General features: G+C 44.2%; 1 protein-coding gene across 2 annotated transcripts in view; it reads right to left on the bottom strand.

Annotated features, from left to right (window-relative positions):
• The window catches only part of LOC146501187 (uncharacterized), a 10804-nt gene extending 1535 nt beyond the window's left edge, over positions 1 to 9269 (bottom strand). The window contains exons 1-7 of one of the 2 annotated variants that reach the window (XR_014869818.1): positions 9067 to 9269; positions 7185 to 7526; positions 7010 to 7114; positions 4400 to 4726; positions 3102 to 3431; positions 1097 to 1250; positions 1 to 865 (exon numbers count right to left, since the gene is read on the bottom strand). The exon at positions 1 to 865 is cut by the window's left edge and continues 1535 nt beyond it. Coding sequence is in view for 1 of the 2 variants with exons in the window: in XM_085135617.1 (XP_084991743.1) it covers positions 1159 to 1250; positions 3102 to 3431; positions 4400 to 4726; positions 7010 to 7114; positions 7185 to 7526; positions 9067 to 9103 (1233 nt within the window). In the remaining variant the exon portion in view is untranslated. Of the gene's footprint in view, positions 1251 to 3101; positions 3432 to 4399; positions 4727 to 7009; positions 7115 to 7184; positions 7527 to 9066 lie in introns of both variants that reach the window. The other variant, XM_085135617.1, reaches the window with a different exon arrangement.
• Positions 9270 to 12515: the final 3246 nt, after the last annotated feature.

Raw genomic sequence — 12515 nt, forward strand, 5'->3', positions numbered from 1 at the left:
ATTAAAGTCAGTCATATATCCACAAACACAACAAGCTGGAAGTCAGTGATGCTGCTCAGTTTGCAGTCCTGAATATCACGGCACAAGCAGGATTCACTGCACTGTTAATGTTAGCTCTGTTATATTGCTGCCTCTGTTCGGTGGTGTCGAGCCAAACGGACTTTAACGTGTGTTTGAACGAGCTGACGGTTCACTCGTTAAGCTGAAAGAAAGATGCTTTAATCACAGCAGTCACACATGTGTCCACTGTACCATCTGGGACTCTTCTTGTTTAGCACTCGTAGTAACACAAACACTAAATCCTCCTGTTTGTAGCAGTGTGTACACCTGAGACTGTCACCTGTCTGTCTGTCCTGCACTCTCTCTCTGTTTCTTTCTCTCTGATTGTGGAATAAAAGTATGAACATGTGTTTATAAGTTACACTTGTGTTTGAATCCTGCAGCTTATCACACATTTGATTTCCATGTGTGACAACTGCAAGTGTCCAGAGTGAGGACAGACTGAGGGACCCACTGCTGCACATCATCTGTGAGGCTTTGCACCCCTGATGATCCACCAGGACAAACTCAGCAGTGTGTGAGGAAGAGGAGGAGGAAGAGGAGGAGAGGGACAGGTGCTGCTAGGGCGAGACAGACGTCTCTTATGGAGTCCTTTAGTGCTGCAGGCAGGCAACGTGTTCAAATAGTGCACAACTTCTGGTTTTTATTTCTATATGATAATTACACAGTTTGCATGAGCATTTATTCTAAGCACTGTGAACAAAACATAGAATAGATCATTAACAGCACGCTGATACAGAGCTCCTGCCCACAGTGCTTGACACACTTCAAGAAGGTTCCTGGTTTGAATCCCAGCTGGTTCTGTCTGTGTGGAGTTTGAATTAGACAAAGTATGAACGTACAGGAGGTCAGATGTGTAAGAACACGTCACCAGTTCTCTAGTACTTGAAATGGTACCACTAGTATCTCCATACAGGTGTCTTGAAGCTGAATCACCAACAAAGACTTTTGTAGGAAATATTAAATAAATTTCAGTTCAACAAATTTTCCCTGTGTCATTTTTCATTATCACACATATCACACCTGTTTCACTTACACATTATATCAGTAATATGAGATTCTCCAGAAAACCAGACTTTTCTTCCTCTTCAGGTCTGATCAGTCAGCAGGCTGTGACTGCAAGGCCATTTCTTCTTCACTCACCCACAGAGGTTTCTCCAAGCCAGCTGGGTGGGTCAGTGGCTCAGAGGCTGCAGGATGGAGGAACAAAAGAATCGTTAGAATTGGAAACAACCAGAGACGAGACAGAAGGAGGCTGTCACCATGTCTTCAGTCATTGTCCAGAATTTATCAGGACAGAAACAGATCATCTGCAGAGGAATGGTTTATTTGAAGAGTTTCAGTCAGGTTTCAGAGCTCATCACAGCACAGAAACAGCTTTAGTGAAGGTTACAAATGATCTTCTTATGGCCTCTGACAGTGGACTCATCTCTGTGCTTGTCCTTCTTGACCTCAGTGCAGCGTTCGATACTGTCGACCATAATATCCTATTAGAGCGATTAGAACATGCTGTAGGTATTACAGGTACTGTGCTGCAGTGGTTTGTATCATGTCAGCTCTGTTCTGGGATGGACTGGGACGGCAGTGCCATGTGAGGACGCTGGTTTGTGAGCTCTGCACTCGAACCCTTGTATTTACCATATTACTCTTCAAAAATGACGTGATATTACTTCACATACAAGAGCAACAACATATTAGAAAACAACCATCCCGGTCTATGGACAACATGCCCAAAAATTTCAAGCCAACAAGATGGAGCAGGACACGAGGGCCTCTCAAGCAACTGCTGGCCCAGCTAGCCTAGCATGCCCAAATGCCACGGAGACAACTGTGGACGAGCAGCAGGCAATCCTGAAGGAGCTGCAATTAATGAAGCAAGAATTGCTGCAGAGACACAAACGGAGCTGCGTAACATCACTGACAGGCTCAATAAAAGACGGGATAAGGTTGAAAGCCACACATCTGAGTTGGAAAAGGGAGTCACTGCTAATTCCGACTCTATTGCAGCGATGGAATCTAACATGAAGAAAGGGTTACCAGCGTGATGCAGCGTGAAAAAAGAGCTTGCCCTGCTAAAGGCCCGGTGCGAGGATTTGGAGGCTAGGTCACGGCGCTGCAACGTCCGCGTTATGGGGTAAAGGAGGGACGAGAGCAGGGAAAACACCCATCTGAATATGTGTCGGAAATGCTGAAAAAGGCTCTTGGTCTGGAAAAAATGCCGACTCTGGATAGGGTGCACCGGACCCTCCGCACCAAGCCAACTCAAGATGACCAGCCATCGAGGGCATTTGTAGTGAAATGTCATTACCTCAGAGAAAAGGAATACTTCTCAGGAAGGCAGCCGAGGCTGCAAATGGTTAGTCTGCCGTACTTCAACCAAGCTGTGAGGGAACAGCGTGCCGCCTTTACCGAGGTGAGGAATCTACTTCGCAGTTGCAACGGAGTCGCTATGGGCTGAGGTATCCAGCGACGCTGAGGATTACTACCGCGGACGACAAGAAATGCTAAATGGTAAATGGCCTGTATTTGTATAGCGCTTTTAATAGTCCCCCCTAGGGACCCCAAAGCGCTTTACACACCCAGTCATCCACCCATTCACACACACATTCACACACTGGTGGAGGCAGCTACAGTTGTAGCCACAGCTGCCCTGGGGCAGACTGACAGAGGCGAGTCTTTAAAGTCTTTAAGCGTCTTTAAAAGTCAGAAATGACTTTTAAAGACCCAAAACGTGCAAAGGAGTTTGTTCTGAAGAAGTTAACGAGCGCTTGATATATGTCTGGGCCAGGACTCGCTCACACCTGTGACTGCTCTGATTTTGCATTATGTAAATAAAACTGAACTGAATGGACTCTGTTGGACGCTTTGGAGACATCTCACTGTGTCTCCACTATATTTCTACGTGCAACCAGAAGTAGGCAAAAGTGCATTTGCTTTATTGAAGAAGACATCAAAAAGTTGTGAATCTGGTGTTTTTAACTCTATAAAGTTACTAAAACATGCAGGTGGAAAGGTGCGCTGATGTCTACCTTCATACTGACCTCTGACTTTGAGCAGCACGGTCTTCTCCCTCCAGATGTTCCTGCTGTCGACTCTGCAGCGGTATCTTCCCGTGTCGCTGACTGTTGGATGTTTAAGGGTCAGGCTGAGGTTTCCTGTCTCCAGCAGCTTTTTGCTCGTCTCTGTTCGGTCTCTGTACTCCTCGTCCGCTTTGTCAGGCTGATCTGATTTGTTCTGATACACGTGGACCATCATCATTGGATCAGGGTCATCTCGCCACCACTTCACTCTGATGTCATCGGGGAGGTCACCTGTGGATTTGAAGGGCAGCTGGATTGACTCCTCCCCATCTTTCACCTCCATCTGACAGACTGAGGACAATGCAGCATGAAATCAGGCATGAAGAGCAAAGACACTTTAACAGCAAACAGACCAGTTTAAACAGACCAGTTTAAACAGACCAGTTTAAACACAACACAGTACAACTGTCACTGTCAGGGTGCTGGGTCATTGAGTTTATTTAGTATTTTTATGTTTCTGAGATCATTTGTAATTCCTGATTAATGTTCTCCTCTGTTAGGTTCCATTCATGCCGTTGTCTTCATCTGTGTGTCTCACTCTCCAGGTCTTAGTCACGTCCTTGTGTCTTGTCTCCCTTTTTTGTTCCCATGTTCTCCTCCTTGTGTTTCATCCTTTCTCCTCTGTCTGTCTTCTACATCCTTGTGTTTCTCCCCAGCCCGTCATGTGTCTTAGTCTGCATCTTAGTGTGTTTCCTGTTTTATTTTGACAGTCTCTCGTCCCGTGTTCAGTGTGTTTGGTTTCGCTTCCCTGTCTCGTCATGTCTGTTCGTCCCAGCTGTGTTCCCGTGTGTTTCCACTTCCCTCATCAGCCTTCTGTGTATAAACTGTCTCTGCTTTTTCTTTGTCCCTCGTTAGTTTGTCTGTTCTTCTCCAATCATGTTCCACCAATAAACAGCTTGCTTTTCATTAGAAGTTAGTTTTCCCTCCCTGCACCTGCTTTTGGGCACTAATCACTCCACAGTGTGTGATTTCATTATCACAGCATAAAGAGTTCTTCCTGATGTATTTAAACAGCACCAGACAGCAGCAGCAGTCGTGAAGCGACTCGTGTTTATCACACGTATGAGGTTAACAGTGTTTGGACCTGATCACAAAGGAACAGCTGATTATTTAATAGTGAGTAAATTTGAGGCCTGATAATGATCCTCATGCACATAACTCACATCATTTCCTGTGCTGCTAACACTATCAGCATGTCTCACTCATCCTGGTGTTTACACTGACAGGAACGTGTCTTTGGTATCGTGTACAGTCCTGACCTTTGACATGGAGCTGTACTTGTTTCTTCATCAGGATGTTTCCCTGCCTGCTGCGGGCGGTGCAGGTGTAGGTGTCTGTGTCTGAATCTGTGGGATATTTCAGGGTCAGACTGAGGTCTCCAGCCTTCAGCGGGCGTTTCTTCATCTCTGTCCGCTGTCTGTAAAACCAGTGCTGCTCGTCATGCTGGTCGGAGGAGTTCTCAAACAGGTGGATTGTCTTGTCTTTACTGTTGCTCCACTCCACTTTAGCATCTTCAGGCAGGTGAGTTATAGTTTTGCATGGCAGTTGGACAGCATTCACCTCTGCATCCACCTCCACCTGGTACACTGACAGAAAAGCAAACCACAGAATCAGCTTTGCAGGCAGCAGATGGTATCATGAGCCCCCATCAATCAGCTCTATAGTCTTCAAAGGCTTTACCCCTGAACTCAGGATGTCAAATGGTTCCTCATAGCCACACAGCAGTGCCATGATAAACCAGGTAACAGCAGTCACATATAGAAGCTTTCAACATACCCCGAGTATTACATTTAAAAGCACTGGGTGGACATCATTGTACTGGGAGTTAAGGGGCCAATTTTAAAACTAACCTACACCAAGGTCGTTTTTAGCACCAATGCTAAGCAGCAAGTGAAAACTAATAGAAATGATGTTTGTTTGTTAACATTTTTACTGCTACCACACCTTTAATGATTAAAGCAAAAAGCCCTGCGACAGGCTGGAGATCTGTCCAGGCGTGCCCCCCCCCTCACCCTGCAGTACAGGCAGAACAGACTGAACGGGCCCCTTTGCAGTTTTCACCTCAACCAGACCCTTTGTTTGGCATCAACCAGCTTCAGGCTGACCCCTCTTTTTATGCTACCTGGGTGTTAAAGCATTGTTTTGGACTTTGGACCCTGTTTATTATCGTAGTAACCTACGTCTCTTAGTCTTTATCTGATGTTGCTTCGTTTTCCTGTGGCTGGTCTCTGTCTGTTTCCTGTTTTATTGTGATAGTGTCGTGTCCCGTGTACGGTATGTTTAGTTTTGCTTCCCTGTTTCATTATGGTAAATGGTAAATCGACTTTTTGGTGACGGCTACATTGTAGCCACAGCTGCCTGGTGCGCACTGAGTCACATTCATTCCAGTTGTGTGTTCACCTGTCACCCAGCCTCTCCTTATCCTGCATATTTCTGTCTTCTACAGCTTTCAGCTCTGTCTCAGTTGTTCTGAACTCTTCACGTTTCTGTTTTTGGTGAGCCGCAGTCATGTTGAGCGTCAGCACACGATCAGTGTTGTGGTCTGGCAGGTTCTGCTGGGCTGTTTTTCTCGTTTGTTTTCTTTCCCTTTTTCTAACTCTTTACAGTCATTATCAGGTGGAGCTGCTGAGCTGGCATGAAGCTTTGGGTGGAGGTTTCCTGACAGTTCCTTCTTTCCCTCCTGCACCTGTTCCTGATCACAGTTAAGTGAGCAGGTATTATTGAGTGGAGCTGCAGCTCTCTCCTAGTTCATCTTTGCTGCACTGGTGACAGTCAGGTCCCTCATCTTTCTGTTTGACCTTAGTCACTGCCTCTTACTTGACATTTCTGTTTTCCTGCAGTATCCTGTTTGAACCTTCTGTGGAAGTTTGATTTGCTCCAGTCTCGACCCTTTTGTGGACTTTGAACGCTGCTGAAATCTGCAAAGGAACTCATTCACCTACCAGCCCTCAGCCAGCTCCAACCTGGCATCCCTGAACAGCTGCTTGTTGGACTAGTAACCCTCCCAAGTTCTCATTCGACTTTCCAACATAACTCCTACACTCTGCATCATGCTCCAGTCATCTTGAGACCTTTATTAACATTCGCTCTCCTCTCTGGCAGAGCCACCGTTTGCCCAGCAGCTGCTTTCTCGCTCCTCTCCACAGTTGCCTTCTCCCAGTGGTTCCCAAACTTTTTTGTTAGCCCCCCTTTGTTTTACAAGAAAAATCTAACATGAGATGAATTTCTACAATGACAGAGAGACAAAATACTGTTAATCTGAATATCTTCAGGTTTTACACGCTTACATACACAAACACAGTTACTGTCCCTCCATTTACAAAGGCAGAGGCTTCACGGTGTGATTATTTTACTGTAGTTGTTTTTTCCTGTGTAATAATGTTCAACATTGCATCAATGCATTTTTCAAAAATGTCTCTCTGTGCAAAATGGGTTTAAAAACATAAACAGCTGTGGGATCCTGTTTGTCCGTGATTTAAACAGCCCAGCGCTGCTCCCGATGCAGGGAAAACTAATCCTGCAGGGAGACCTACCTCTGCACCTGTGCAGGTGAAGCCAAAGGGAAGATTTACTTCATTATATTTTCTAGTCTTTGGTTTAGAATGAAGTTGGTTTGGAAACATTGGGCGATGCTTCATCTCCTGCTTTGCGTTTGTGTGGGTGCCGTGCCAGCAGTGTCCAAGCGTTTTCTTTTTTTCTTTTCATACCGCGCGCCCCCTGCAATGGCTCTATACCCCCACTAGGGGGCGGGCCCCACACTCATCCTTGACCTTCAGTAACACATTTAAACCTGCCAACAACAATCTGAGTCCACTCCTTGAATTGGATTTGAATCACACTATGACAGTTGGAGAATTGGTGAGACTCACCTGACATTAAATAGAGACGGAAATAAAATAAGAGACCCGCAGAAACAATGACAGTGGTGAGAACCAGGAGAACCAGCAGAACCTTAGACCAAGCTGGGAATCGTTCTGTGGAGAAACAGAAAGAACGTCATGACCTCTGACCTCTGACCTGTATCTATAGAGGATTGTTTCTGACCTTTGACCTGCAGCTGTATGTTATTCAGTGTCAGGTCTTGTGTCCCATCACTGATGGTGCAGGTGTAGGTGCCGCTGTCAGTGAGCTGGGGCTTTCTCAGTGTGAGGCTGTAGTCTCCAGTATCCAGGGCATCAGGCCTCATCGACGTCCGCCCGCTGTACTGCTGGTTTTGGCCTTGGAGGTCATCTTCTTCTCTTCTCCGGTGGACAGTTTTGGGATTGAGGTCAAAGCGGCTCCAGATCACTGTGGGATCGTCCTCAGGTATGATACCAAAGTACTGGCAGGGCAGCACGACAGCCTCCACCTCCTCGTATACCTCCAACACTGCAGCACCCTGGGAAACTGCACACCAACACAAATCAATCGTATGATGTAGGTTTCTGTCAGTCTGCCCCAGCTGTGGCTACACCTGTAGCTGCCTCCACCAGTGTGTGAATGTGAGAGTGAATGAATAGTGGTTGTAAAGCGCTTTGAGGAAAAGCGCTATATGATGTTGGTCCATCACAGTTCACCTGAGAAACTACAAAACACCCACAGTGATGTTTGGACAACGTGATAGCGTGTGGCTGTTTTTCAGAACATTTCATATCATTGAAGGAAGGATGAATGAAAAATGTTCTGAGACATTCTTGATAAAAACCTGCTGCCAACTACCAGGATGATAAAGAGGAAACGAGGGTGGAGTTTCGGTAAGAAGATGATCCCAAACACAGCAGAGGAAACATTCAGCTGGTTTCAGAGAACGAAATTAAAGCTGCTGGAACGGCCCAGCCAGTCGCCTGACCCAACTCTTGGACGCTGGTCACTTTGGGTTATTGGCCCCCTCGACAATCCACCGAACCGTCAGACTGTTTGTGTGGGAGATTGGGTCAAAATCACACCTGAGCAACACATGTGGCGAGTTTCTCCATACAGGATGTGTCATGAAGCTGAAACACAGACCAAGGCTTTTGTATGAAGTATTAAATTCATTTAAGTATGTGTGAGTGATACTTTCCCCCGTGTCATTTCTTATTATCACACATAACTTTATTTTATGGACATCTATGGTTTGATTTCTTTGAATGTAGACTGGATGGACTGTTACCAACATCTGGAGAGAATTTCATGTCAACTGCACCTTTATAAATATATTTACTTAGAAAATTGGTGGCATATTCAATACTTTTACCCGCTGTAGTTCATCATGGCCTCAGTCGTTCAAACAAGGTAACTGTTGCTGTGTCACTAATCAGGGGGAAACAGTTGACTAGGGAGGAAAACCTGACCAGCAGGTGAGCTGGACAGGTTTATACAGCTAAATATCATCGACATAAAATTATAGGAAATGATAAATGGACTGATTCCTTTGTACTGCTTTTCTACTGTGACACTCAAAGTCATCATCAGGTCTCATTACTTCATTCACACGAGCATGTTTTTGTACATGTAAGTACTTTCTATCATTCACATCCTGATAAACAGTCTAATGAAGGCATTGGGGGAAAGTTGGGGTTTCCTGGACATCTTGCCCAAAGATGCTGGCATGGAGGGCAGCCAGGGGTCGGACCCCACTGAGGTCAACCAGAATGAGTACAGAGCTGTCTTACATCAGTAGCCACGTGTTAATACTGTCAATAATACCCTTCTCCTTACAATTCTTGAGATTGTTGATGTCTATAAATGGTTTCCATATTTGTATTGACATTTTTGTTTATAACTCTTCAAAATAAAGCCTGAAAAGGTTACAGCAGCATTATTTTAATGTGTTGAGTCCTCTTTGCTACAAAAGTGCAAGGGTGTGTGAGAAGTGAGTGAAGAATTTGAGGATCATAAATATTTAAAAAGCAAGGACTAAAGTAATGACATGTGACTGAGGTCAGGTGGAGGGAGGACAGCTTACCCTGCAGCAGGATCACAAACACAGCAAACATCTTCATCTTCCTCTCAGCTTCTTACGAGCTCACTCTTCTAAAGCACGTCGACAGCAGGAGCTCACGGACGTTTCTCTGGATGAATCTGCTCAAACTCATGTAGTTTCACTTTGAACTGTTTCCAGTGAAGCAGCAGCTGGAATGCAAAGAAACCAGCTGAGCAGCTTTGTTCACTGCTGAATAACACAAGTGACGTTTCATTGATCTTCTCTGCACTAGACTGAATCATTAGTAACACAGAGGTGTGGAGTACGTCTCTGTGCTCAGGTACACTTAGTTCATGTATGGCTATAACTCTGGTGTTTGAGGTACAGTATACTGAAGTATGTTCAGACAAACAAACTGTCGTGATGAGCTGTGTGGCTGGACCCAAGTGCAGGACTCCGAGACAAAACATTAACTTAAGACGGCAGCTTCATTTGCTGGCAAGACAAACTTGTAGTGATGTGTCCTGTGTGTCGAAGCCTCGAATCGTGTGTCGGGTAATCTCGGGGGCGTTTTTGTGAAGCGCGTATCGAGGCTTGCTTTGATTACGTATGCAGTGACGTTCGAGGCCTCGCGGGCAGTCCGTACCACGTGACTGATTCAGGGACTGATTCACCGGTTCGCACCAGATTCGAAATAAAATGGGCAGAAAAACACAGCTGATTTCCCATCACAGTGTTGTGGAATTGGATTACGTACGTGCTACATAGTTACTTGAGCATTTCTTCTTCGATGGAAGCAGCAAGGAAGAGATTTTTTTTATTTAATCTCCTAATAAAGTATGCACACAGTAATAAATATCACAAATGATAAGCACCATAATATAAATAAACAACACTACAGATCCTATAATCTGATTTCTGTCTTTTAGTTTATTAAAAAGTGAAGCACCAAACACTAGTTTGTGTCATTATCCAGATGTACATAAGCATGATTACACTGGGAGCAGCTTTTGATTATCGATTAAAATCGATTCTAGCTTGGATAATGTGATATCGATTCATTAAAATCCTGAATCGATTTTTGATATAAATATTACCACATTTCAACAACCACCAAACAGCTAAAACAGTAAATGAGAGCAGGTACACCGATTCTGCACAAAGACTTAAACACAAAGCGCGGACCGCTGACTCATCAGAATCAGTGAGATGTTGCCTTTCTCACCAGACAGCACGGACACGGTCGGGGCTGAAAGCCGACAGCTCACTGATTCTGATCCGTCGGTGGGTCCGTGCTTCGTGTTTACGCCTTTTTTGCGCTGATTCTGAAGCTGCAGGTTTTATTTCTCTTCAAACAATATTGACTGAACCAGCAGCAAAAGAAGATCCAAACTACACTTCACATAAACATCGTCATGAATTTCCTCTGACTTTTGCTGTTTTGCTTTCACCAGGATAAAAATCACACTTCATGCACAGCTTTCTCTCTCTCTCACACACACACTCTCTCTCTCTCTCTCACACACACACACACACACACACACACACACACACACAGTATACTTCAAGAACAGTTTCCCGTCTAAAAATCTGTTTTCTGCATTATTCGCTTGTTTGTTACGCATAAGACCTCCGTTGTTTACAGCGCTGTCAGCCGCTGTTTTTCCCTTTTAAATACTTCCGAAAAGAAAACCTAATTTCTGCCGTTCAATAGGCTACTAAAATAATTTAAACTTTTTAACATTATGCAAAATTGCAAAACGCTAAGGTGTGTCTCTAATAAAACCTCTGTAATTTGCTCTGCTTCAATTCAGCAGCATCAGGTAATGTTCATTTGTTGATTAATGGTTTTCTTTCGGTTTTGATCTACTGCTGAATATTTTTATAAAAACGTTTTTCTGTTTTAGCCTCAGCTACGTTGACACAAAGGCATCTGCTGTGATGCTTACACCTTAGATAAAGTCTCGAAAGTGTCAGCTTTTTTTTTAATAGTTATACAAATATGCAAATGTACTGATCTATGATCTGAATTATACTATTGACTGTCTGAGGCTAACAGTTACACAATCATACCAAAACTCTGTCCTGATAGTTTCCACTTTCTCTTTTGTATCACACATACTGAGAGTATTCGGGATAAATGACCATGAAAACAATTTATTTATTCAGTTTAGAGGTTTACACATCATTATAATCACAGAGCCTGCTTCACTTGAATTGTCCACTTGATGGCGCAGTAGGGCAAATGAATCATCACAATGCTTCGAACCATGAGTCGACCAATTGGGTGGAAAGCTTCAGTTCATCATGAGGCTTCATCTCACCATCACTACAAACTTGACAATAGAACAAACAAAAACTCGAACTAGGATAGTTTAACTAGACCAGGATTCACACACAACTAACGTGGACGCAACAACTGGCAGAGACAAAACACAGGGCTTAGATACATACAGAGGTGATTAGGGAATGAGAAACAGGAGGAGAGCACAGCTGGGACTCATCTGACATGACAAGACAAAGGGGAGGCAAAACTCAACACACTGACATAGACACAGACTTTCAAAGTAAAACAGGAAACAGACGCGGACTTGACTAGAGGATACAGTTAACAGAGAACAAAGGGACACACTGGCACAAGACATGCTAAGGAACGAAGGAGCTGGGAATGCTAGAGACGGAAATCAAAACCAAGAGAATCAAAACACATCATGAAATCAAGGATAACAAATACAAACAGAAAAACACTGAGTCCACAGACCGTGACACAAACACTCCATGACAGGGAAGGCATCGTCTAAAGCAGGGGTGGGCAACTCCAGGCCTCGAGTGCCGGTGTCCTGCAGGTTTTAGATCGCACCCTGGGTTAACACACCTGAATCACATGATTAGTTCATTACCAGCCTCTGGAGAACTTCAAGAAATGCTGAGGAGTCATTTAGCCATTTAAATCAGCTGTGATGGATCAAGGACACATCTAAAACCTGCAGGACACCGGCCCTCGAGGCCTGGAGTTGGACACCCCTGTTCTAAAGAAAGGAGATGGTGATGTGAAGAATAGATCTAAGTACGTTACACTGTGACTGGATCAGGTCGCACACAGTCATTCAAACACACCTCTGTGTGTGTTATTAATGAGTCAGAGAATCTGGATTAATACACTGAGTCTAGTAGAGTGAAGATCAATGACACGTGTGCTGCAAGCAGGTGAAATACAGTTACTGGTGTTTTTATTAGAAGAATCAAGGAAGAATTCAAGCCGACACATTTTGTCCTTATTTTATTTTTATCTTTATTTGGTCCACATTTTCTACATGTTGTATATTAATACACTGTGTGAATAAACAACATGTATTGTCCTCATATGATGGATTACAAGCTTGTGTGTGTACAAAGATAACAAAGTTATTCTAAGAACTCAGAGCTGAGGTTCCTCTTTTCTAAATCTGTTTGTTCTCAGGAAAGACGAAGCTGTTAGTTGCTAAACAAGT

This window comes from Neolamprologus multifasciatus, chromosome 16, assembly GCF_963576455.1.
Source record: "Neolamprologus multifasciatus chromosome 16, fNeoMul1.2, whole genome shotgun sequence".
Classification (NCBI taxonomy): Eukaryota; Metazoa; Chordata; class Actinopteri; order Cichliformes; family Cichlidae; genus Neolamprologus; species Neolamprologus multifasciatus.